General features: G+C 43.7%; 3 protein-coding genes across 4 annotated transcripts; all 3 read left to right on the top strand.

Annotated features, from left to right (window-relative positions):
* The first annotated feature begins 10167 nt into the window (after positions 1-10167).
* LOC133914811 (peroxidase N-like) lies at positions 10168-12038 on the top strand. The gene is made up of 4 exons (XM_062357817.1): positions 10168-10503; positions 10610-10792; positions 10876-11041; positions 11295-12038. Exons 1-4 carry the CDS (start codon positions 10168-10170, stop codon positions 11708-11710), a joined length of 1101 nt encoding a protein of 366 aa, XP_062213801.1. The 3' UTR covers positions 11711-12038.
* A 2396-nt stretch (positions 12039-14434) lies between these two features.
* On the top strand, positions 14435-16471 carry LOC133916572 (peroxidase A2-like). The gene is made up of 4 exons (XM_062360305.1): positions 14435-14816; positions 14906-15097; positions 15627-15789; positions 15884-16471. The coding sequence occupies exons 1-4, from the start codon at positions 14583-14585 to the stop codon at positions 16300-16302; spliced, it is 1008 nt and encodes a 335-aa protein (XP_062216289.1). The 5' UTR covers positions 14435-14582; the 3' UTR covers positions 16303-16471.
* A 5576-nt stretch (positions 16472-22047) lies between these two features.
* On the top strand, positions 22048-26629 carry LOC133916573 (uncharacterized). Of its 2 annotated transcripts, none has more exons than XM_062360306.1 (7): positions 22048-22600; positions 23067-23122; positions 23211-23259; positions 23865-23948; positions 24775-24900; positions 25987-26060; positions 26360-26629. In XM_062360306.1, exons 1-7 carry the CDS (start codon positions 22115-22117, stop codon positions 26460-26462), a joined length of 978 nt encoding a protein of 325 aa, XP_062216290.1. In that variant the 5' UTR covers positions 22048-22114; the 3' UTR covers positions 26463-26629. The 2 variants fall into 2 exon arrangements, with proteins under 2 accessions (XP_062216290.1, XP_062216291.1); XM_062360307.1 differs by having other exon boundaries at positions 22048-22549.

The following is a 26629-nucleotide window of genomic DNA, read 5'->3' on the forward strand; positions in this document are numbered from 1 at the left end:
AGTTTATTTTTTAAAACATGTCATTCGTTGAAAGGCTAACTGATCATACTATTTTTTCAAACAGACATCTAAAATTACAAAATTTAAAATTTTAAAATATAAAAATAAAAATTCGGCCGGTTGGCTCCTAACAAGAGATCGGTCAGCCGAGCCAGCCTACCGGCCGGCCCACGACCGTGTAGGTTTGTGTTTTTTTTCTTTTTGTATTTTTCTCTCTCACCTTTATTTATTCCCATTGATTTAAATGCATAACCTTTTTATATGCATTCAACATTTCAAAAATACTCTATTCAACAACTTTGAATATCTAACTCAACTTTGTAAAAAACATATTCAACAATATGTGAAAACTATTTCAACAATTTGTGATACCGATTTCAACATTTTATGTAATTTTGTTGAAACAAATTACTTGAATTGTTGAATAGTACATTAATGGATGCTCATGCCCATCCATTGGAGAGGAAGAATTGGAGAGGAAGAGGATGTTACAAAACATCACGCAGTGGGAAGCCACAAAAACGAAGACTTGATCCCGTAATGGACTACGCCTAACACTACAAGACCAGTGCTGGCATGCTGCATGCATCTCTTTCATCACTCTCTCAGAATAGGTATTTATAGATGCATTTAAATTTTATCATAAATATTTATAAATTTTATATCTATAAAAGTGTTTTGTGATGTTAAGCTTATTATAGACGATTTTAGAACCGTCTGCAATACACTTACACATATAGATTTTCTACATAACCGTCTGTGTATAGTAAGAGTCACAGATGATGTTTGTTTAAACCCGTATATATCACAAATAGGTTTTGTTTGAACCCATATGTCGAGGGTTGCCCCTTACAATGATACCGGGGTATACCTGACGACGGACGTGTGATACGTGATATGGGGTCGTATATCCTAGCTGCGTGTGTGATGAACTCAAAAACACCGAGAGTTATCCAAGTTCGGGTCTCTTTTGGGATAATAGTCTTATGTCCTGTGTATTTTTTGATATAAGTATGAATGAACTAGATACCCTCCCCTTTCTTCGTGTCTCCATCCCTTCATATATCCGAGGGAGAGCAGATTTACATAGGGACCCAAGCTAGACCTAGGCCTAGCTAATCCTTCTAACATATGCCCATCATTACAGCGAGTGACCGCATTCCACTTGCCCTATCATTCTACAGGGTATGTGGCATCGGTCCCACGCCTACGTCATCCTTATCGCCTGGTCTGCCAGGTCCCGTCCCCACGCGTCGTCTGCGCTCCTGCAAAACCTGCTCTGCGACAAGAGAAACTAATCATGTGGTCGCTAGCTGGACGCGCTGGGGCACCATGCTCCTGCCCAATCATGACGTATAGAAAAGGTTGATATTTGACCACCGTGGGTCCCCCTACCAAGGGACCCTTTAATTCTTTACACCGACAGTAGCCCCTAAGCTCTCTCGCAGATACGATAGACTGAGTAGTTTGTCATGGTCATGGTCGGACCCAGTTGTACCATTTGGACCCGGGTGAACATGAGTTTGCCCAGGGAGTGGTTAGCGACATGATCCACTTTCGTGGCTGACTTAGAAAACCACATCACGAGGGGAGGTTAAACGTCCGGAGAGAGAGTTATGGGAGAGAGAAAAAATGAAGGCGTGTGCATGGGAGAGGATCGTGTGAGAGAAACTTTAATTGACGCTGGAGCCGAGAGTATTTTGATTCCCCATGCGACCTCTCGAATTCTAAAATGGTTGGGCTCGCGGCGGTTGGGATATCGTGCTGGCCCTATAAGTTAGAGAGCCAAAGGCTCCCCACGAAACTTTTCACCATCTCCCCAGTCACCAAGCCCTAGAACCCAACACCCATCATCTTCTTCTTCATTTGAGCTTTCCTTACAGCCCCTAGACATCCCATGGCACCACGCACTGGCAACGAGCCCGACTTTCCCAAGTCGAAGTGCACAGGCGAGGCTGAAGGCGATGTTGAATGTACTTAAAGTTGCCTAGAGGAGGGTGAATAGACGTTTCTGAAAATTTAAACTTAACAGCAGATTAAACAGATGTCGGATACTCCGGTGAAGGTCGGATACTCCGGTCTGTCCAGAGTATCCGATCTAGTCCGGAATATCCAGACTATACAGGATTTCGAAAACTAATGAAGCTAAGCAAGTATTACTAGAGACTAAAAGATAACACTAGTTCTATTATTAGTAAACAGCTTAAACAACAATAGCTAACAGTAAGATACTCATAAATACTAATAAATAGGAAAAATCCTAAAACTACAACAACTAGTAAAACTTGCACAAATGATGAGACAAGAACTTATCCCGGAGTTCGGACACCTCACAAAGAAGTGCCTACGTCTCTGTTGAGGAGCTCACAAAGAGCCGAATCTTTTCCAACCCTATCCTCTTCTAGCGATCACAAAGATCAAGCTAGATTTTCTTACTCAAGTCGATATCGATTACAAACTTTTCGTGGCACTCCACAATGGTTGGATGCTCTACGGGCGACGCCTTGCCGTCTAGGAGCACGAGGCTCCAAGAGAGATGATCACAAATGTATGCTTGATGACGAACTCAATGCTCAACAACTCAATTTCACTTCCAAACACAATCTCTTAAATTTAACGCAAAACTAAGTACTAGAGATGTTTGGAGGGCTCTTGAATGCTCTTAGGAAGCTTTTTGAAAGAGTAGCTCAGCAGCAACAGCAAGCATTAAATGCTAGGAGGTGTGGGGGTATATATAGCTAACCCTCAAAAACTAGCTGTTACTGTTCTGACTTACCTACCTACCACGGAATATCCAGTGAACACCGGAGTCTCCAGCCTGAAATTCAAAATGGGCTCAGAACGGTGTCAGAACTAGCCGTTACGGTTCTGTTGAACTGCCTGGAGTATCCGATGAACACCGGAGTCTCCGGGTATGACTTAGTAACCACGAAGAAACAGTCCAGAGACTTATCGGACTCTCCGGCCTCTCCAGGTACCGGAGTATCCGGTGAACACCGGAGACTCCGGTCATTTAAATTAAATGCTAACCAAGACTCTCTGGCGGAGTCTCTCTCGGAGACTCCGGCCAAAAACTTTATCTACCCGGAGTATCCGGTGAACACCGGAGACTCCGGTCTTTTTCTATTAAAAATAAAAGCTTAACCGAGGATCTCTGCCGGAGACTTTCTCGGAGACTCCAACCAAAAATTCACTAACCACCGGAGTATCCGGTGAACACCGAAGACTCCAGACAATTAAAAAAATATTCGGAACTGAGGCTCTCTAACGGAGTCTTTCTCGGAGACTCCGGCCTAAAACACTGAGTACCGGAGTATCCAGTGAACACCGGAGACTCCGGGCTCAGTACAATCTACCTATTATTCTCGGTGTCTGTGGGTGAATGTGTCTCTCAACTATTGGTTCTAATAGGTTACTTTGAGCATTGAGACACCATAAAAGCTAACAATTGTATCCCCCTTGATAGTACGGCTATCCTAGACTCAATTTCAACGATAGAACAAATTAAATCCTATTGAGTACTACAAACCGCTTCTCTTTTCTTTTCGAGGGGCGTCAATTGTCGTGTGTCTTCACAAATGAGACTAAAACCTGTTCATAGCTTCGATAAACATATTAGTTCCTTAATCATTTTATCATCAATAAGTCAAAACCTACTTAGGGGGCCTAGATGCACTTTCAGATGTACGAGAGCCGTATGCTCCCTCACCGCCTTTCTTCTGGGTACCGTGTTGGGGAGGACACGCTTGCTCCCCATGAGGGGGAGATCGTGATGTTTGCCTCCTTCTTCCTGGCCGGTCTCATACCATCCTTCTCCGAGTTTTTCACTATCATCGTTTCCTTCTATGACATCCATCACCTCCACATTAACCCCAACTCCATTATCATGATGAGTGTTTTTGCTCACATGTGTGAGAACTTTATCGGGGTCGAGCCATGCCTCGATCTCTTCATGTACTTCTACACAGCCAGGCTACATCATATAATTTCGATGCTTATGCTTCACTCTCTGTTTATTTATCATGCTAACCAGGGAGCCAAGAGTTACATTGTTTAATGTCAGCGTTGATGCTCTACTTTCTACTTGAACTCAATTACTGAGTGAAGAGTTAGGGGCCACGTCGAGTATCTTTGATGCTACTGATCCATTCTCTATTTTGATTATCACATCAAATAGAGAGTCGGGGGCTACATCGCATACTTTTGATGTTACAGTTTTACTCTCCACTCGATCCAGTCATCGAGCAAAGAGTCGGAGGCTACATCATATACTTTTGATGGTACATGTATGTTCTTTATTACTCTCCGATCAGGAAATCTTTTCCTTGACCAGAGATTTAGGGGCTACATAATAATACCATATTTTGTGAACACATATTTTTTGCAAAAGTTTATCTGGCTATACATCGACTGCAATGAATAGAACCAATGGAGGCATGTGTTGGGTTAATGACCAACAACTACACCTCTTAAGGTATAACAGCACAAGAGATTGTCACATATCTCACGATTAACGACCAACAAGATTATGAAGTTCTAGTCGGTGCCATATGTGCTCTATCGAGTTCGTGTTCACACACTGGTCAAATACGCAAGTTAGCTAAAGTATAATGCATCTAATAATATGTCTAGTTGAGCTTTCAAGTATTGATGAATATTTGATAAATAAGTTTCAAGGATAGTTTTAGCATGTACTAATTAGGTTTTGCATCTACTTATGCTAACTCTATTTCATCATCAAGGGAATAATAGCAAAAGCATAATGGTCAAGCAAAACAATAGTAATGTTTACAGACATCCCAAAACCAAGGATCAAGTTTCAAATGTTTCGAGTCAAGGACCATAGACAATCAGCTAGAAAGACTGCATTCGCTTTTGTCGTCAGGCAGTCTAAGCCCTAAAGAGGCTTGACATTATGAATGATATTTGCTGCCACCTCTTCTAAACAATCGAAACCCTCCATCACTATTGATGTGTCGAGTTCGGTGTTATAGCTTTTGAGGAGACCAAGCAATATCTTGGCGCTTACGGAGACCGACTGGTTCATGCGATCGAGAGTTTGATCCCTTAGCTTCTGAAGCTCTGCAACCGTAGCGTCCCATTCGGTAGCAGTCGCATTTCGTTTGGTACCCATAGTGTCTCATTCGGTAGCCATGATGTCACAATCGGTAGCCATGTGCCCATGTCTTTTTGGTCATCTTTATCTTCTTCAAATCACCTTTGAGTTTTTCCAGATATGTGTCCTTGTTCTCGATGGTTTTCATTTGTTCCTCAAGAAGGACTCGAGAACTGGGAAAGGAAACAAACATTATCACCAGCTACCCGACTTTTGAATCTCATATTAGTGATCAGTGGGTAGACTAACCGTTAATTCTTTCCAAGATAGCAGCAAGTAGCGTATCTTGTTCTTTTCGACAATTGTTGTAGTCAACTTCTGAATAGTGAGCCTTGGCAGCAGCTACCTAGACACTTGCAGCCTTGAGGAGATCATCTAATGCTGCCCAAGGATCATCAGCTAGAGTCGATGCTGGGGTCTCAGCTTTTTTGGCTTGCAGGCTTGTTTCAGGTGCGTCCGTGGGAGGTTTCTCTACTCGAGGAAGCGAAGGCGACATCGCTGGGGAGGATAGAGTCAGCTAGCCAGTTGGACCACTTGATGTCTACTATTTTGATTTGTCTGAGGAGGACGGTCTGCAATTAACAAGGTGAGGAAGGAAAAGGAAGGCCGCAAGATAAGGTAATTATTTGAGTCAAACCTCTTGGTCGTTGGAATGCATGAAACGATGTTCGACTTCTGCCTCTTGATGGTTACTTTCTTCTTCATCATACCAGCAGCTGGGGCTACTTGTGCCAAAGGGATGACCTGGGAGTCCAATAAAGTTAAGTAAGCCATTGCCTGCAAAAAATTAGCCTACAATGACTTGTCATCATTTTGAACTTATCGAGTAAATCCTCAGAGGAATGACCAATGTAAGGAGTTCAACTTGATACGAGTTACCTCTCATACCGAGTCATTAGGCGTGATGATTTCTCGAGGAGGTGATTGTGGGGATGCTCCAGTCAATCCCTATAGTCAGGCTCCCCATACAGACTAGACGTCAGGCTAAATATGCTTGATAATCCTGATAGCAACTACATAAATGATCATCTAAGGATTTGATTTCAGTACCAATTGATTTTTTTTCCCTATGTACGCTTGAGGGGCGATGGGTCGGATGGCAAGGATGATCTCTTGGATCAAAGAGATCCTTTGGCCTCTTGACCGGTCGGTGTTTTCCCCTTGTTGCTAGCGCCAAAGGAGGAGGTATCTTCTTGGTGGAAGGCTAGAACTTGTGATCAAAAAGATAAATCAAGTCGAGCAAGTAATAATCAATGTTGTTTTCTCAATCCAAGTAAATTCTTACAAGTGGTCGAGGATTCTTGAGGGAGTAGGTCCAAACAGGGTATGTTTGCACTTCTTCAGTGAACAATTTGCTCAATCGAGCAGCAGTGTCTTGCAGGAACAGGGCTAAAGGAAAAAAAGGAATCATTCAAAAGAGCTCGACTGCAGCTACAAAAGTAGTTAAATGATAACTAAATCTTACATCTCGCCATGTCCTGGGAGGTATCATTGTCTCCAGCATAGTCCCAAGCATAGTGATCCCGGGCTTTCAAGGGGCTCGACCTTCAACTAATAAATTCTTTGGCCACATGCCACCCGATCAAAACCGCTCTATCTAAGCTCGCCAATCTTCTTGACGAGTGTGCAGTGTGGTCAAGCTAGCGGTGCTTCTTCGACCAGGATGGATTTGGGTGAGGTTGAAGGCCCTTATAGACTAAGGGAGACGTAACCTGGTCAGGGTTGGAAACATAAAACCAATTCTTCTTCCAATCTTTTTGCCATTACGAGATTAGCGCAACCGGGGTATAGGGATTCTTCATTCTGTTCTGCAGTTGGAAACCACAACCTCCGACATATTTATTTTTAGTATCCCTTTTTAGATGATAAAAATATTGGAGCAAATTCAAGCTTGGCGCTATACCGAGGAAGGCTTCGCATAGATGGAAAAATACACTAAGTATGGTGATCGAGGCCATGGGGTGAGATTTATATGCGATGGCTCGTTCTTGGTCGGAGAAAGGCAAGAGCTTGAAGCAAGAGATTGGTGGCGAGAGGATGAAGAATAGCTACAGTACATGTTGGTACGTATAAATAGCAATGTCTTTTTTGGTAACCACTCCCGTTACTGTGGCATTGCATTCAGCGTGAAAGACAGGACGATGGCGCCATGCGAATATTTGCACGCCCATTCGAGTCCATTAAATGCGTCTATAGCAAACAGTTTAAATTTAGAGATTTCTTTTTAACTCTACTCAGAGACGGATGCTGAGAAGTCGAGTTGTCAAGCCTTACTTGAGTCTCGAGTGTGGACAATGGTAGGGCACTCGACCCAATAGAGTTTTCCACTCGATACTCGGAAGCTTTCTACTGCAAGCTTTCTACTGCAAGTTTAAATTTAGAGATTTCTTTGCTCGATTCTTTCTACTGCAAGCTTTGTTTGCCTAACTCGACCAGGCTTAGACTTAACAGTACTCGAGTAGGCGCTTGTGAAAATCCTCCCTAATAAGTAGAATTACGGGGCTACTATTGAATATTTAACTATATGGTATATACGCATAGGAAGTACACCATACACGGATAGGGAACACCGTACACCTGATGGATGACTTTGGATATTGCGAATCTGAATCTACGAGACTCGGTATGCTCGAAGATCACGAAAGCCTATACTAGGAAGGTCTCGATAAGGTTAATCGACTCGAGTACAATTAGTGTCCAAGCTGGATTCAGTTGCCTTACATTGGCCGGCAAGATGGAAGACTCCCTATCGACTACAGCAGACTCAAGGCGGCATCACGACCCCTATATAAGGCAGGGATCCAGATCCCCAAAAGAGGAACTCACAATAGATCAATGCCTACATAACTCGACGCAAGCACCAAGATCCTAACTTTAGAGATACTCGATGACTTTAATCCTAGATTAGTTTAGATCCAATTTACTCTATTTTAATAGGTCTAGCCACTTACTTATACTCGAGATAATCCATACGCAATATCATCCACACAGGACGTAGGGTATTACTCTATATCAGGGGCTCGAGCCTGTCTACATCATGTGTCTTGTTTCCTACTTGATCCCTGATCTCCAAGGAACTTCAGTTCAATTATAGATATATTATCAGGAACTAATCTTCGATAACATCATTGGTTGATCAACGACGTATTCCAAAAGGATGAAATGATTGACATCATAGCGATGTCGTCTTTCAAAAAGACGAAAATTGATCGACAAACTTAAGTCAATCAACACCGTGTTTAAAAAAGATGAGATGATAGACATCATCTCAGCCTCCTGCAATTCAGCACAATATCAACACAAGTATCATCTTCAATTAGCAGCTCACAGTCATCCGGATCTAGCTACACCTTGACTATCTCACGTATGAACCAGAACCAGACTGCGTTGCTGCCAAACAACCAGCCATGGTTCAGCAAGAAATGAGCATTCAAGCATGTCTTGCAGTTGACGAAAATGACTCCATTCTGATGAACAACAATGGAGAAATTTCCATTATGTAGAACATAATGGAGAATGTGGTTGATGGCATACACAGAGTCGATGGAGAGGGCATTCACAGCAGCGAAGAAGACGAAGTCCACCGAGCCGAAGTCGACGCCAAACATCGGTGTCGTTGAAGCCATCATAGAGGCAACCTCATCCTGCCACCTCCTGATTGCCGTGAATTGTGCAGTTGCAGATCTGCAACGGGAATAAGATTGTGACATCAGTTGCATAAATTGAAACAATGAAAACCTAACAAACTCTAATTAAACCGCGAAGGGAACTATATGATACTCACATCGGTGCAGTGAAAAGGATTCGGCCCTCGTTGAGATCTCGCTTCTCCGATATTGATGGCGAGTGAGGATGCTTCTCAGTGCAATGGAACACTTGGATATAACGATTGAGTAAGAAGAACACTCTCATTGCTTTATATTGAGGGGAGACGAGGGGTTGTATGAGAGGGAAGCCAAAAGAGCCTGGGAGACAAACAGATTGTATGTGCGGTAAGCCAAAAGAGCTATAGAAGACGGGTGGTCAAATTTAAAAACGTTCGTAGATCTTTAAATACATATGAGTGTTTATAAATTTTATTTGTGTTTACCGAATAGACACAGACGGATCTTACATAAAGTCATCTGTAACAATATTATAAATAGATTTTTTTAAAAGTCGTTTGTGTCTGTATAATAGAAATAGACAGATTTATAAAAACCGTATGTGAGTGCATTCACATCTAAACATCTAAGAATATTTAGTTACACATGTATGTCTTAACAACCGTCCAAGAATATTTTATCTATGATAAATCTTAAAAAACTATGTATAATATATCATCTGTTTTTAGTAATTCTGTAGTAGTGTACGTAAGCACCGCTGCAGATTTATTTTAATTTGTTCATGCATTACATCGCAGCTAGCCGCCGTCCCCAAGGTCCACTCGAAACGTGCATCACATTACTGTGCTTGCACTTTGGTTGGAGCTCCACTACCACTGCCGGTCGTCCTTTCGGAGGGGAAAAACTACCACTTCCAGTGCAGACATGCAGAAAAGCACCAGGAAGCGTGCTAAGTGCAGCTCCACTAGGCACAGAGATTTACAGTGCTCTTGACTCAATTAGCCACTTGATCCGTGCAGAAGAACGCAAGGAGATGGATCAGTGCGTCCGGCTGTGGCCGATTCTGCACGCTGACTGACACATCACTCGACCAGCCGCCCGCTTACTCGTCATCGAGCTATCGTTTATCCAACAACCTTAACTAAGTTTATTTTCAGTGACTATCTCAAATTTTTATTTTCAAAAATATTATTATAACATCCTCTATCACTATTACAACATTCTTTATTTATTTTTATCTCTAACAGCTATCCTATTTACTGATTTTTACTATTTTTTTCTTCCCTCCGGACCCACTGTCAGCCTCTGTGGACAGTACTGCTACAGTGTAATACTGTACGGTACTGTAGCACCGGATGAAGGATATGCTGGAAATTAATTTCCAGTGCTACAGTACTACTGCTGGAGATGCTCTAATAATCACCATATGCAATTATGCATTATGCAATGACATTGACAGCGGTTTTAAACCGGTTATATAAGCCTTGCAGCAAGAAGCAAAGAGAGGATCGAGCCAACAAATTAAGCACTGATCTGACAGTGCAGAGACATGCAGCACAAATAGAGTACTACTGCAGAGACATGAACTGCCTTGCCCTGCTTGTCATGCTGTGCCTCGGCGCCGCCGTACCGGCGAGGGGCCAGCTGACAGACGACTTCTACGACGACTGCTGCCCTCAGGCGGACGGCATCGTCCGGGCGCGCGTGTCCGCCGCGATGAAGGCCGAGGCGAGGATGGGCGCCTCCCTGCTCAGGCTCCACTTCCACGACTGCTTCGTCAACGTAACACACGACAGCTGACACGCACACGCATGCACGCACCACTCTTCAGGCTCTGGAGTTCATGTGCTGATCACTGAAAGAGCCTTGGCTGTACGTACGTCTGCAGGGTTGCGACGGGTCGATCCTGCTGGACGGGAGCAACAGCGAGAAGCTGGCGGCCCCGAACCTGAACTCAGCGAGGGGGTTCGAGGTCGTCGACGCGATCAAGGCCGATCTCGAGAATGCGTGCCCCGGGGTCGTGTCCTGCGCCGACATCCTTGCCCTCGCAGCTAAATACGGAGTGCAGCTGGTATACGTTCCTTCCTTGTTCAGTAGTGATGCTCATGCAGCCATCGATTGGTCACACTTAAAAAATGTTGATGTATTGTTCAGAGTGGAGGGCCAGACTACGATGTTCTTCTGGGAAGGAGGGACGGTCTGGTGGCGAATCAGTCCGGAGCTGACAGTAACTTGCCTCAGCCAATCGATCGGATCAACGAAATCATAAAGAAGTTCAAGGATGTGGGTCTGAATACAACCGACGTGGTCGTTTTATCAGGTAGTCCCACTCATATCCTTCAGTGTACAACCCTTGATCTGGAATTAAGGTCCTGTTATTCCATTTGGGGGAAAAATACCTGATAAATTTTCTTTCCAAATTACATGACAACTTAACTGCTCACAGACATCGATATGATTAGCTCAAAAGCTCCAGCTATATATCCACTCGGACAAAAAGATTGTTCATGCTTAATTACTCCATGTAGTATGTGTGTTACAACTTGATGTGTCGATCATCCAACCCTGAACAGGAGGCCACACTATCGGACGAGCGCGGTGCGTGCTGTTCAGGAGCCGTCTGTCCAACTTCTCGGCGACGAGCTCGGTCGACCCGACGCTGGACCCGTCCCTGGCGTCCAGTCTGCAGACCCTTTGCCGCGGCGGGGACGGCAACCAGACGGCGGCGCTGGACAACGGCTCCGCCGACGCGTTCGACAACCACTACTTCCAGAACCTGCTCAGCCAGAGGGGCCTCCTCTCTTCCGACCAGGGCCTCTTCTCCAGCCCCGACGGCGTCGCCGCCACCAAGGCGCTCGTGCAGGCCTACAGTGCCAACAGCGAGCGCTTCTTCTGCGACTTCGGCAGGTCCATGGTCAAGATGGGCAACATCAGCCCGGTCACCGGCTCCGCCGGCCAGATCCGCAAGAACTGCAGGGCCGTCAACTGAGCAACCTGCTTGCGTATCACTACGCATTTGGCATGGCCTCGAAAGTTGAATCGTGCGCTGGGTTGAATTATGTACGTACCATGTATGAGCTTGCTTCGTTTGGCTTAAGCTAGGGTCCATCACCAATAATAGTACAGGAGAACAATGTACTGAATCGGACGGATGAGTGGTAGTAGCAATCAGCCTCTCTGCCACAAACCATGCAAAAGAATGGAGGAATCTGTAACTGCCGCTGCAATTTGATCAATGATTAGTAGGTGCGTGCAGTCGCCAATGTTCCCTTGAACAAGCAAGAAAAAAAAAATGTTAACGAGTCCTTTGTGAGAAACCTCAGATCTTGCTTGGCATGCTTCTCTCTCTTCTGTCACCTAATCGTACCATGCCCCCTTCTGTTCTGAGAATGATGCCTCGCCTTCTCTATAATTATACTACATATAGTAGTACTAATCATAGTTAGTACTACAGATGCTTCAAAAAAGTAATTAGTACTACTGCAGATAAGTACTGCAAGTCTTGCAGCTATCCCGACGTAAAATCTGGCCAAACTGAAGAGTGACGCTGTACTGTGCTACTATGGAGCATGAGATCGGATTGTGACTGGGAAGCAAAGGTTTTCGTCTATATCACTTCTTGAACGAGGCATACAAGGCAATGCAGCACATAGTAAATAATGAACAGATAGCTTAAGTTCGCCTGATCATGAACTAGTTGACAATCCAAAACCAAATGTGCATGGGCTAAACGGCTAGTAGTCATGATAACTTGAGCGATCCTTTTTGTCTGAACAAATCTTAAATCTTGATAGTTTCAGTTACGTACACTTTCACACGCTACCAACTCTCGCGGGGCTTCTTTATCTGAGATGAACTTCAGAACGTCGGTACTCAGCATGTCTGGTGCAGATTAAAGTGCGTGTCGACTAAAGCCAGGGGACCAGGCAACCAATGGGCCGCACCAAACTAGAGCAAAACTTAAGCGTGTACTGTGTACGGTGTGCTGCCTTATTTTGTTGGCACCATATCACTCGGTTAAAATTAGGTGCACTCTGGCCGATGGCCATGCACAGTGACGAAGCAAAATCGATGAGGTGCAGCCCACAAGATTAATAAAATTGAGAAACCAAGTTAAAATATGTTTAGTTTATATATGATGAGTGATTGATAATATTGTTAATTTGGTTTATTGAGTTTTGGTTTGCTTAAGTTTAGTTTAAGCATTTTTATTATGGATTAATTAGAGTTGGAGAAATATGTTTGCTTATCTCATGATGTATATACGATAGATGCAATTTGACGGTCGCCGACGGGTGATCGGTGCTAAGTGGGTGCTTGGTGCCGAATGATCAAGTAGGTCGGACAGAGTTAAAGGTGATCTTAGCTGTACACGTAGAGGTCAAGTAAAATATGAAATAGAGGATGAAGATGACACGTTAATAAAGTCAAGCAAAAGAGATACCGGCGTAAGTGATAAAGCGGCCGAGGGATCGGGAACGGGAGATACTTGCTGGTGGTCAGAATCGTAAGACAAAATATACATGTCGACATCATAGCGCTTGCTTAAAATATAAACAAGTGACGAGTCACGCTTTGAGAAGCGTACAAAGGGTTTTACGGTTAGACCTCAAAATTATAAGAGGATTGGAGGAGTATGTGATATCATCGCGAAGCTTGCGTCGAGGCAAAGTTAAGTTGTGAATGTGTCATAGCCATTCGATGGACAGAGTAGAAAATAGACCAAAATATCCTCGATGGTATGTAGAAGTATACTATAAGAGAGGTGTATTTTGATAATAAACTAGTAAATTTAGAGATCAAATTTTTTAGACTTATAAATAGAGGAGTAGGGCTATGAGAGAGTTTGAATTAGCCACTTAAACCTCTTGTGCCACCTATTTGAGAGTCTAGTGCTAGAATTTTAGATAAGAGGAAGATGAATACTTAGCCTATGTAATATGTGAGAGTTTTTTAGAGAAAAAATTATTGTAATCCGTCTAAAATAGGATTGACCTATTTGAATAATAAAGTTTATGTTTTTGCATATGCTTGAATTCTCCTCCTTCTAGTTTCTATCAATTGGTTTCCTTATAAGTTTATAAGTTTTTCTTTTTTTGTTGTGATTTTCTTTTTCTTTTTAAGCTACAGCTTTTCTACTTTTGTGAAGTAGTTCTTTTGTTGCTAGGGGTATAAAATAAGTATATAATAGTATAAATTCAGGTATCACATTCTCTTACCTCTGAGTAATCAATCTAAAGAGTTCCTTTATCTGGTGATCATCTTCTTTATTTTCGAGTTTTTCTTTACAAGTTGCTTGCTTTTGTAGCGATGACTCATGGATTAGTGCTCTATGAAATCTAAAGTTTATATTTCATCCACGAGAGCCTTGACTTCTTCAAATTTTGTTTCTTTCACTTGTTTCTCTCTATTTGTTTTCATTTGTGTGTTTTAAGAAGCGTTGGTAAAAAGTAGTAGACCATCGATTTCAAAAAAATTATAAGAGGTCTATTCACCCGGTCTAAAAATTTATAAAGCTTAGCTGTAATTTCCGTTTTTTCCGTGACTTCCAAGTAGCTTCGCCCATGGCCATGCATATGCAGGGTGTCTTTTGTTCGCATACCTGCATGCATGCATTGCCCTATGAAAACGACGCCGCGACGGAAAAGTCTGCACAACACGGTGGCGCCCATCCTTCAGATCCAAGAAAAAGGCGCTTTCCCTGTGCCCAAATGCGACAACCACCGGCGAGCAGAGCACCATGGCTATAAACTTGCCGGCCCGTCCTGAGAGCGAACCACCCGAGTACGTACGCAGCAGATCGAGCAAGCGTACAACAGCGCCTGCGAACGCGTGTGCAGCAGCTAGCTTGGAAAAGACCAATGGCGGCGCCCCGTGACGTTTCTTGTAGTCCTCAGGTCGTCCTCCTGGCCGTCGCCGTCGCGCTCGGGTTCGGCGTCCAGGCCGGCGCGGCGCAGCTGTGCGAGGCGTACTACGACCGGACGTGCCCCGACGTGCATCGGATCGTGCGGCGGGTGCTGAAGAAGGCGCGCCAGGCCGACGTCCGCATCTACGCCAGCCTCACCCGCCTCCACTTCCACGACTGCTTCGTCCAAGTAACACCAAAACCATGCCCGCCCTTTGCTGCCAATGCCTTGCGCGGTTCTGACACGCACACCCCGCCCGTGCGTCGTGTGTTCTTCAGGGTTGCGACGGGTCGATCCTGCTGGACAACAGCTCGAGCATCGTGTCGGAGAAGTTCGCGACGCCGAACAACAACTCGGCGCGCGGGTTCCCCGTGGTGGACGCCGTCAAGGCGGCGCTGGAGGCGGCCTGCCCCGGCGTCGTCTCATGCGCGGACATCCTCGCCATCGCCGCCAAGATTTCGGTTCAACTGGTACGTTTCTCTGCCCAGAAAATGTACATATACTCCGTACCGATCCACCATTACCACATTAACGGATTAACCTCACTATTTTTTTTAAAAAAAACACACACATTGACCTCACTGGAGGTTAGCTGCTAATTATTAGCTGATGAATGAAGAATTGAAGATTAACATAGAGACATTGTTCACGAACATTTCACTGGCGCGCTGTAGCAAACTGGCAGTGTGATAGCTTGCTCTTGCCGGTTGACAATAACTCCGAGCCTGGAGCAATAATTTGAAAGCCGTCGGTGCAAAATAATTGAACTATGATGCCTGTAAAGAGATCTATGACAAGTCAGCAGCATAGCTCATCTTTTTGGAGCATAAAAACAGATAACCTAGTACGACGTGGATATTCAAACGTCACATCACACCGGCTGTCAGTGTCAGCACCAGACGTCGAGGTCACACCGAACGCTTTCCTTTCCGTGCCGCTCTTTAATCCAGCACGGTCACATGACGCGTGGTCTCATCTCCCATGCATCCACGGACGCAGTCCGGCGGCCCCCGGTGGCGTGTGCGGCTCGGCCGGCGCGACGGCACCACCGCCAACATCACCGCCGCGAACAACCTCCCGAGCCCCTTCGACAACCTCACCACGCTCCAGCAGAAGTTCGGTGCCGTCGGCCTCGATGACACCGACCTCGTCGCCCTCTCGGGTAAGAAGACAACTCAATTGATCGGTGCCATGTGTGACTCTGCAGGGACAGAGATGATCATGGCGTCACATGGTTGTCACCTCGCTGCATGCAGGGGCGCACACGTTTGGGCGCGCGCAGTGCCAGTTCGTGACGGCCCGGCTGTACAACTTCAGCGGGACGAACAGGCCGGACCCGACGCTGGACAGGGGATACCGGGCGTTCCTCTCCCGGAGATGCCCGAGGGGCGGGAACAGCTCGGCGCTCAACGACCTCGACCCGACCACGCCGGACACCTTCGACAAGAACTACTACACGAACCTCGAGGTGCGCCGGGGGTTCCTGCAGTCCGACCAGGAGCTGCTGTCGACGCCCGGCGCGCCCACGGCGGCGCTCGTCGACCGGTTCGCCAGCAGCCAGAAGGCGTTCTTCAAGAGCTTTGCCAGGTCCATGATCAACATGGGGAACATCGAGCCGCTGACGGGGAGCCAGGGGGAGGTTCGGACAAACTGTCGGAAGGTCAATGGGAGCTAGTGAGCGATCGAGGATACAAGCAGGTTGTAATTGTGTCATGTTTAAGTTAAACTGCTGAACATATTCTGCTGTAACGGACGATGCCTGCGAACATGTAGGTACTGTTGAGGTTATTATGCACTGATTTGTTTTTCTCATGGAGGTTCAATAAAGACATGTCTCCATTTCATTTTTGTGTTATGGGAAGACTAGTTCGTTACATATAATAAGCAGCACGAATACTATATAGAAAACGAAAGAAATATACTACTAGCTTTTTTTCAATTTTTTTACCACTAATGCTTTATTCTTTGGATTTTGAAACGACTGGGATTGTCTAGTTGATATTCAACTATTTTTTGTTTTGGATCGCAGTCAACTTTTTTAGCCAATAGGAACAACGTAATCAAGAGCAATTTTATACTTCAAAAGAATTGACTGATTTTTTTATTGCAGTCAGAAGCAAAACCAAAAATATTAACATAGAAAATTAGCATATATACAGTTCTCGGTCTTTTTTTTAAAACAAAATTCGAAGGTTACAGTGTAGTAAACAAAGAATTAGATTGTAAAACTAATTATAATTTAAGAATGAGTGAAATACAAGTTATCCCACGAAGCGCAACTGCGCAAATCAGGCATATGAAGCAGCAAATCCTGAAAAAGAATAAAGGCATGTACCAGACAAAAAAACAAGAGAGCCATGACAAGAACAAATCGGGCCCATGAAGTGAAATTTTTATAGCTAAAAAAACTAATCAAACCATAGCGGAGCAATCATAGAGCAGATTCGGTGGCCTCAAATTCGATTGAAATCACGTAATAAAACAGCTAGCTATTGTATAGCAACTAGTAAATGGCTCACGTTAATAACATAGCCAGTCTCGCTGTAATATTTTATTATGATAATATTTTATTAAAAATAGTCTCTTTAATTTTTTTACGAGGGTAGTGTCATTTAGTTACAAAACATATGAAATTAGAAGAACAAATAAAAATTATGTTAATAAAAGAGAAAATTATTTATACTTCAAACTTATATCAGAATCATTTAGTTACAATTCGTATACGTTTTGATCAACTACTAGAATCTTATATAAGGTATAGGCAGCCCACAAAATCAAACTATGTTTGACTTACCTGCGTGTTATGTCTTGTCTGCTGCCTACTTGATACGATGATCTTGAGCTACATGATGCTTCTTAATCTATTATATTCGTAAGAATTTGGAAAAAAAATCAATATTTTTTATTATGAATTTTAGTTATTAATTAATTATATTTTACATAGACTCTTTATTTAGCTATTATATTTTTATTATAATTTGATATTTTTCTAAGTCTATATTTGATATGGATCTTTTCTTATTCTAACCCCAGTTTTATTTATTATTAATTTATTTTATTTAGACTTTTTATTTTGCTTCCCAATTCGTATGAAAATTGAACTGTTGTTTTTCATAAATTTTTTATATCGAATTTAGATATTTATTAATCGTATTTGATATGAACTCTTTGGTTTAATCTATACTGTTAGATGTTCATACCAATGAGTAGTCTAAATACTTTTCTTTTTCGATTAACATGGTAATTTTATGGCTATAAGAGCTAACATGATATTTCCTTTTAATACTCAAATAATAATATAATAGATTGCATTCTCAGCCTCTCAGGATTGACAGCTAGAACTCGTAAATAACCTCATATTAGCAGAGATCGCCTTCCAGGATTCAGGACCCGTGCATTATCAAAGCAGCAAGCACATCGTGTGGCCACCACCATGTCCACGTCAGATGTCCTGCCGCCACCAGGCTGGTGGCTCCCCCCATCCCAACCCTAAGCACACAAGCACGACACGGCTCACCAATGGCTGTGGACAATGCCCAATCCGTAGGTGACACAGTCTTGATTCGAGGATTGCATAGGTGGCCCATGATGCGACAAACTCTTCGTAGAAGAACCACACTTTCTCGGCCCTGAACACTCCGACGAGACATCATATCAGGATTTTTTTCCAACGTGGGCCTTCTATTGCAGTGTTCGTCCGGCATGTTGCACCTCCGCGAGCGGTTTTTTTTATGCAGCAGTGTTACATTTGTCTTTTCATGTAGCACTGTCTGAATGACCGTCATATTTCTATAATATGTATCTTAAAATGGTGGATCTCGTTAAAATTATCATGCATGTGTGTTACTTAATATATATGATTTGCGTTGATTGGATCTCGTTCGCCACTTTAAGATTCAAGTTGGGGACATGTGATGGTCTTCCAAGTGGTGCTACAGGGTTGCATAGAATTTTTTCTCCACGAGTGCATGCACTTGGACAATGTTCCTAGCCTTGTGTCTCGCCAATCCCAATTAGGCGGTTTTATTCCCGCCTCCGCTTCCCTTCCTGTCTCTTTCACCGTGACCTCAAACCCTAAACCCCATCCTATCGCCGTTCGATCAAATGACACTTCCCTTGCGCCTATGATGTTTTGTCGAAGGGAAGAGTGCATCGCATTATGTTTGACGAGATGTTGGGTGCATATGTTGTAAATTCACATTGTCCTAGAACTTGTATGATCAGCTGCTCGTTCGGTTGCATGGATTGATTTCTGTTGTGGTGCTTGGTCATAGATGTTGTTGCTTTAGACATCAGAGCAATCCTTGCTTGTTCATTCTCTAAGACACAACTTTCCTCCATGCCTCTACGAATTGATGGTGGATGGAGGTGGCTTAATAGAGCAGGAGGATGAACAACAAGACATAAGAGCGTGAGGCGCGAAACGGTGCACGAAAGGACCGTGAGGCAAGATGACAGGCAAAATATAGAATCCACTACTGCAAAGCGGACCAGAGGACACACGAATTACAGAAGGGATAATTGTGTTCTTATCCTTATTTTGAAGTGTAACTATGATTTTACCCCTACTTTATAGACTTTGTGATTTTGCCCCTGTTTTTTCAAACTAAAACTTGCACTTGCCCCTATTCCATTAAAGGCACTTAACAGTATGAAATCAGTTGTAAAAAGACAAGTATGCCTTTGCACCATTGCTCCTATTTTTCTAAGTACTTTGTGGTTCAACTCTCATTTAATTGACATAGCCAAGGTTTTACATTGGGTCTAGGAATTAGGTTTAATTTAAACTAACAAATTTATAAACAACACTGTAGAGAATTATCTATTGCATTGCCACTTGTATGCATAATTCAAATTGGGTTCAAACTACTGTTTGGTTCAAGTGCATTGGTTGACAAAATTTGACTGGAATCAACATGGCAACAACAGAGATTCTACAGGGCACTTAACTGCATTTCTCAGGGGATTAACAAGGTACCAACTGACCACAAGAGAGGATTAAGGTCTAAACACTGCAGTTAAACATTAGCGGTTCTCACCCTATTTTCTTAACAGTCAAGTGGGGTCCACTTACCAGCCTTATCAATAGATCAAGCAGCAGCGGTAGTCACACGTAGCACAGGGCACGGTTGGGGGTGGCTTAGGCGTCAGCAATAGTGGCATCATCGGTGGTGAGGCCCGGCCTCAGGGTTTCGGAGGAGGACCAAGGTGGTCCCACTTGAGGCGGTGCGTCGGCTGACGATAGTCAGAATTGGGCGGCGCCCAACTTGAGTGGCAGCAGGAGGGGGCTCACGGTGGGGTCTCATTGGGAGACGGTGCAAGTGAAACGGGCTATGGAGTTGGCTTCCTTGGGCCTCTTTGGAGCTCACTGAGACATCAATTCTGACGATGACGTGTTGAGACGACTGGCGATGCGGCAGTTGCAGGCGCTCGTGAGAAGCTCTCCTTGGCCAGTCGCAGCTCAAACTGGCAGCACGGGCGGGCTCATGGCACCACATAGATGGTGCCAGAGGAAGGAGTCAGGTAGCGATGTGTCCTAACGACCCGACGACGATGATGCAATGATGACTCTCCTTGTTTGTGCGCAACCCAAATCGATGTGGAGCGTGTGCAGGAGGGGGACGGGGAGAGGCAGCGCTTGCGCGGCGTGAGCAGCGGTGGGGTTTGTGGCGTGAGTGTTGGGGTTGGGGGTTAGTCCCTTTCCATCGCGAGTGAGAGAGGTACTGGAGAGAGAAGGGAACTATGGTCATTTAGTCATTTTTCAATTATTTTTTCTTTTTTAAAATTCCACTAATCAGGCTGCGCCTAATGGGAGTTGAAACTAGGGCAAACGGCTCATTTGTTCCAAAAAAGGAGGGGCAAAATCATAAAGTCTATAAAGTAAGGGTAAAGTCACAGTTGCACTTCAAAATAGGGTAAGGATGCAATTGCTCCATTACAGAATGTCACAAAGGGTTTGCGATAAGGTGCCACACCTGCAAGCCGTTTGAGCAAGTCATTTCTGCAAAGAGCATCATCATTCACTGGGTCACCACCAATAAATTTGGGGTGCGTTTGGCAACAAGAAATGTTTCTGATTCTGGTTAGAATCAGCGGAATCCATACCAAATGATGCTTTTGGCAAGCGATTCGAATTCAAAACAGGAGAAACGTTTATCCCTTTTACACTACGAGGGAGAAACATACAAAATATGGTTTCTTCTGTTTCCACTTCCTTCTCATTTACAATTGTCATCCTGTCCCGAGAATCAGAATCCATCCAACTAGCCAAACGATTGCACAAAGTGATCCTGCTTCACTAGAAAATGTTTCCATGAAGAAGCTAGAACCGAAGCGTTTCTGGCAGAATTTGGAATGCTAGTCAAACGGGCCCTGATGGGCGTGCCAACACCTGAAAATTGTTGCAAATTCCCACCCAAGTAGCACAGCCGACTCCCCTAAATGGGATAATTAAGTCGACACCAATAGCCACTCTTTAAATGCCATCAACTTCGCCATCCTTGTATTTTTGTCACATGAAAGAGTAAGTTTCTTACTCATGCTATTCTGGCTTATTTTCTCCGCCACCTGGCCATTCCGACATGGCAAGACATGGAAAATGACTTCCCTGCCCCTGGTTGTGAGCGCACATATCAGTCCAACCCAAACGGGTCCAACTTGCAGCCGAGGAGGAACTGCTTGCCTCTCAGCCACTCATGTTGGTCCCTCTGCCCGAGTCGTGTGTGCTCCTTCTCGATGATGTTGTCGTTGTCGCTACCACTACCGCCGCTCCCCACCGTGCCCGCCTTTGTGTTGCCGACGCACCTCTGGACTTCATGACGGTACCCGAAGTTAGCGCGGGTCCTGACAGCCTAGTCGGCGTAGGAGTCGGGTGAGTTTGCCCCACTGAGCAGAGGTGCGGATCTAGGCGAACTGTTGGACGACATGATAGTTGGCGATGGCGTTGGACCGGACGGCGCGGATGGCGGCAGCTAGCCAGCCAAAGTTGGTGAGGACAGCGTGAAGGGGGCTAGGTCAACTGGCGCGAGAGGCATTGCTCTTCGGTGACCAGCAATCATGGACAACACCGGTGTCGTCGCCGTGCTAGGTGCTGGCGTTGGCATTGAGATTAACGTCGTCGGGCTATGTGGCGGCTATTAGTTGAGCGAGGCTGGCAACACGGACAAGGGCATCAAGCTAGCCAACGTGAGGGTGATGTCTGTAGGTTTAGATGGACTGACCGTGCCAACTGGACAATGCCTTTGACGCCGTCGTACTGGATGATGCTGATCGCTCATAACGAGAGATAGAAAAATCGTTACTCAGATCATGTGATGGCAAAAATAAGCCAAAATGGCACGTAATTAAGAAACTCACTCTTCCCTGTAATAAAACTGTAAAGACGACGAAATCGATGATATTTAAAGAGTGATGTTCTTAACAAAACATTTCAAAAGGCGACCCCACCACCGGGTCCACCGCTTTCCCGTTTCCTCCCGCGCCACGCCATGGCCTCCCCGCCGCTTGCCCAACCCACCACCGCCGCCGCGCCCGCCGCAGCCACGTCCCCGCCCGCGCCAGCCACGTCCCACCCGCTCCCCCGAGCCTTCCTCGCCGCCGCCGCCACGGCGGTCCAGGCTCCCCCGCTCTTCACCGGCCGCCCGCTAAACCCTAACCCTCCCAGCCACGTGTCCGCCGCGCCCCACGGCATCCTCTACCCCGTCGCGACATCCGCCGGCACGGCCGCGGCCGTGCAGCACCGACGCGTCCCGACCGTAGCCCTCGGGTACCCCCACGCCCACGCCGTCGCCGTCCCCATCGCACAGCCCCTGGTGCACGCGCAGCACCGGTCGTTTGCGGCCGTGCCTCGGGCGCTGGTGGCGAGCGTGGCGTTGCGTCCCGAGCAACCTCCCCGAGGAGTTCCTATAGCCCCGCAGCCTAAGGTTAGTGACCTTTTATTCGTGAGCTCTGACTGGAAGGGGAATTGGACTAAGGTTCGATCCTTTCATCGATTTTCAGTTTGATGCTTTAATCCTCCTTCAATTAAATATCTGCTTGTAGTTTTGGATCGTGAATTCCGTTAAATTTATAACTTGAATCTGATTAAGCATATGTCTAGGACCTGATGCGCAGGTTGAGGCGTTTAATTAAATTATCTGGCACTATGCCAATAGTGTGCAATGTTAGCGTGGAGGTAAGTGATATAGGGTGTTGTAAATGGTTAGACTTGGGGATTCAGTCCTTGTGAATTTCTGGAGAGAAGAAATCAAAGTATCTTGTCTTAGCATGTTATTTGAGTTTAGATGTTCATGACCTGTTTCAGTTGTCCTTTCGAAAAAAATGATCTATTTCAGTTATTGTGTTAATTAGGATATTCCTCGATGGTAGTTCTGGAGCAAAGTTTATTATTTTTGAAGTTTCCTTGATACTTTTTCTCATGTTTCTGTTGGAACTTCTTAGGTTAATCCAGTCCCACCTATTGCTCCATCTAATGAGCAGGATAGCTCAAATGACAGGTAAACGAGAAGACAACAAGCATATAGATGTTTGTCTTTTAGAATGGAAATTTGTTACGTGACAACTTGGCCTTTGACTTCACTGTAGAGAAAGTAGCAGAGAAGACTCTACGACTGTGGTGATTAATGACCGCAAAGTAAGTAATCTACATGCTCTTTTTTTTTTCTAGACATAGGTTGGTGAAATGTGACATTTGCACTCAGTTGTGTTACTGTCAATACATGGTCTAATAAGATGGGAATGGTTGTACTTTCTGTATAGTTTGAATTTGTCCCGTGAATATTCCACATGCCAATGGACCTTTACTTACCAGTATGCTTATGACACACCTGGGACCTGTGATGACATGCTGTTACAAGTTTTGTACTTTGTACCGATTAGTCATAGGTTTCCCATCTCCCAAGCTAACATGATCCCACAGATTTTAATATTTCACCACAGAGATGGTAAAGGTTATGACTCTGAGTCACAACAATTTAATTTGTTCTTCACACTTCTTTTTTCTCTGTTCAAGCAAGACTAACTGCTTCTCATCTTCCTATTCTTCCAAAATGTTATGATCACATTGATACTTTGATAATGAGATTAAGATTTGTATTTAATTTATGAAAGGATTTGTCTGTTGCTGAAGAAGGACCAGTTCTCGAAGTTTATGCATGCCTTGTTTGTTAACTTGATAAACAAGGTGGGCTGCGCGCAAGCACTGACATTTCTTTTGACTATGTTTTGGCTACTTGAAAGGTTAACTTGCTGGACACTGAGTCAGGATCCTTGTACGCTCTCTGTCGATCCTGGGTGTGTAATGGTGTTCCACATGAAAGTCAGGTTAGCATACTTTCCTTCTTCCAGATGAATGCAGTGCTTGGTTGCTTGTTAAAATTGCTCTAAGATAGCACAGTTCCTTTACCATGGAATTCCTCGAAATCAGCTCCTTCTAACACGCCTTACGTGTATTTATGGTGTTTTTCATTTTTCCAAATTTTTCATCTTTGATTGAAATAACATATATTCTTCAGATAAATGTTTTGTATGTTTTATGAGAAATAAAGTAGGTTCCTGATCAGATACTTTCATTTAGGAAATTTGATCAGTATTGGTCAAAATGAATTATGTCCTTTTGCTTGGAGGTCATTTATTTCAAGTATGTGTGTTAAGGATTATTTAAGTATTATGCTGTGTTGTAAAACTTATGATTGGATTTACATGAAGGCAAACACCTCTTCATTTTGTATTATGCAAGTATCAGTGAAAGATATATTTGTCTTGAGTTGTAAATGCAATTGCCAGTAGCCCAGTATACAACTGGATTATTTGTGTTCTGTGTTTTGCTCTTGTTACTTTCAGAGGCTACACGTGTTATGTTATATGAAGTTCTTTTAATTTAACAAGCTTTAAACTTGTGAGAATGGCTGAGTGCAGTTTGTCAGTGTACACATGACTAATGGACTACTGTGTGTAGTGTGGACGGATTGCACTGTCTTCCCCCTTTCTTCTTTTTGTGTGAATGAGTATGCAGTCCATACTCCATACTTGGATGGATTGTGCCATTTTCTCCGTTTTCTTCTTAATATTTGAATTCATCTGCAGTCCATACTCCAGATTTTGTATGTGTGGCATGTTATGCGTGCACTTATCTCATTGTTCTATTCAGCCAAGCTTTGGAAATGGTGAGCCAATTCTTCCAAGACCTTTGCCTGCTTCAGTGGTAGATTCTAGGATATCAGAAATAGACAATAATAATGCTGAGGATAGTGATTCAGATGAAGAGCCACAGAAGGTATGTTTTATAAAAGCTACTTTGCAATTTTGCTATTTTGACTTAACACAGGTAATACCTTACTTATAAAAATGCACTGTTCTCACACAACTTGGATACATTCTTCCCAGGCAATTCTGGATCTACTTGACTTGTTTATTGTCCAATTCTTTAGCTAGTTTTTAGGTTTCTGAAAGATGAACATTAAGTTTTCACCATACCACTTTCTGAAATTATAAGGACGAAATCCGCTGTTGGTTCCACCATATGTCAGGTCTGTAGCTGCAGTCAGTTAGAAGGCTTGCTTTAAACAGTAACATTTTAGTCTTGACTTCATTATTTTGCCAAAAGGAGTGGATGAAGATGCAGCTTAATTTCCCACCGATGTCATCAGCCACTGTTTCTTTATCTTTCTTAGACCTTCTTGGGGGCATTTTCGAGCTAGGTCTTTGATAACTAGCATTATGACATTTGACTTTCAAAGTTCATTCTCTTGCTTGGGACTTGACAACTTTTGCAGAATGGCTTATGAGTTTTCGATTTTACCCTGTTTCTTTTGTTCCTCATACCCTTCCATTTTTCTTTTTATAGAAGTATTTCTTATGTCATATGTGCTACATAGAAATATAGAATACTCTTGCTTGCGTGTGCCCACTTTTGCTAAGACATTATTAGTTCCTTCTAACTCAAAAACAACATTGTGCCTCCCAACATGTTGGGAACTAAAAAACTATGTTTTATTTATTCCTGGTGAAGAGTACGAACAAGGCACTACCTTAAATCATACCGCATCTGGCTAAAGGTACCAAACCCAACATATTGGCAAGATTAAGCTCACGTGTTTTGCCTTACAAATATACCATAAAATGTTGCATGGCCAAATTCGTTTTTGTTCCTCGAGACTGAAGGTGTCAAGTAGTATTTATATTTTGTAAAATTCTTGTTCAGAGAGAGTTACTTGTTTGTGATTCTGTATCATCTACCATTTTGTAGTTTCTGGAGTATTTTCCCTCTATCTTCCTTTTCCATCACAAGAAACACAAGTGTTTTCATTTAGTATTGCAAGTTAGACCTATATATCACTGGATTTGATCTTTCATCTTGCAGAATGCTGACGGTAAATATAACACGAGTGATTTATTGAAGCAACATGTAAAACGTGCAAAAAAGATACGTGCTGGGTATGTATATTTTCGTTTTCTTTCATCCCTTCTCAATCTTCATGTTAGGATGAATCAATTATTAGAAAAAATTGAACTGAAATATAGTAATGCAATACAGATGACTGGTACACGTCTTTTTGTTTTTTTATAAGTTGGATATGTAAGTGCCTTTCTATAATAGAATTCGACAGCATCTTGTCTTGGTAGAATTGCAGCTTGCAAACTAAAAGCATGTCGAGAAATGATAACTCAAGATTTGTGATTCCGATTGGACAATCAGTTATTTCGTTCCTTTCTGACAGATGTTTATTTGACAGGTTGCAAAAGGAGCGGCTTCGTCGGATTGAGAGATACAAGCAACGCCTCGCACTTCTTCTGCCTCCACCTATCGAGCTTGGGAGGCACGATCCTCTTTTGTAAAACTGACCTATGACAATATCTAAAAGCATATTTGTTGTGTTGTAAATTGTAACTTTCGTTTAGCAACTTAGGTCGAGTTTTTTAATTACCGGCATTGTATGTTTAGGTGCTTTCGCATTAGTTGTTTTATTACTGACATTATCTAAGAAGCTGCAACTGAAATCATA

The sequence above is a fragment of the Phragmites australis genome, chromosome 4 (genome assembly GCF_958298935.1).
Source record: "Phragmites australis chromosome 4, lpPhrAust1.1, whole genome shotgun sequence".
NCBI lineage: Eukaryota > Viridiplantae > Streptophyta > Magnoliopsida > Poales > Poaceae > Phragmites > Phragmites australis.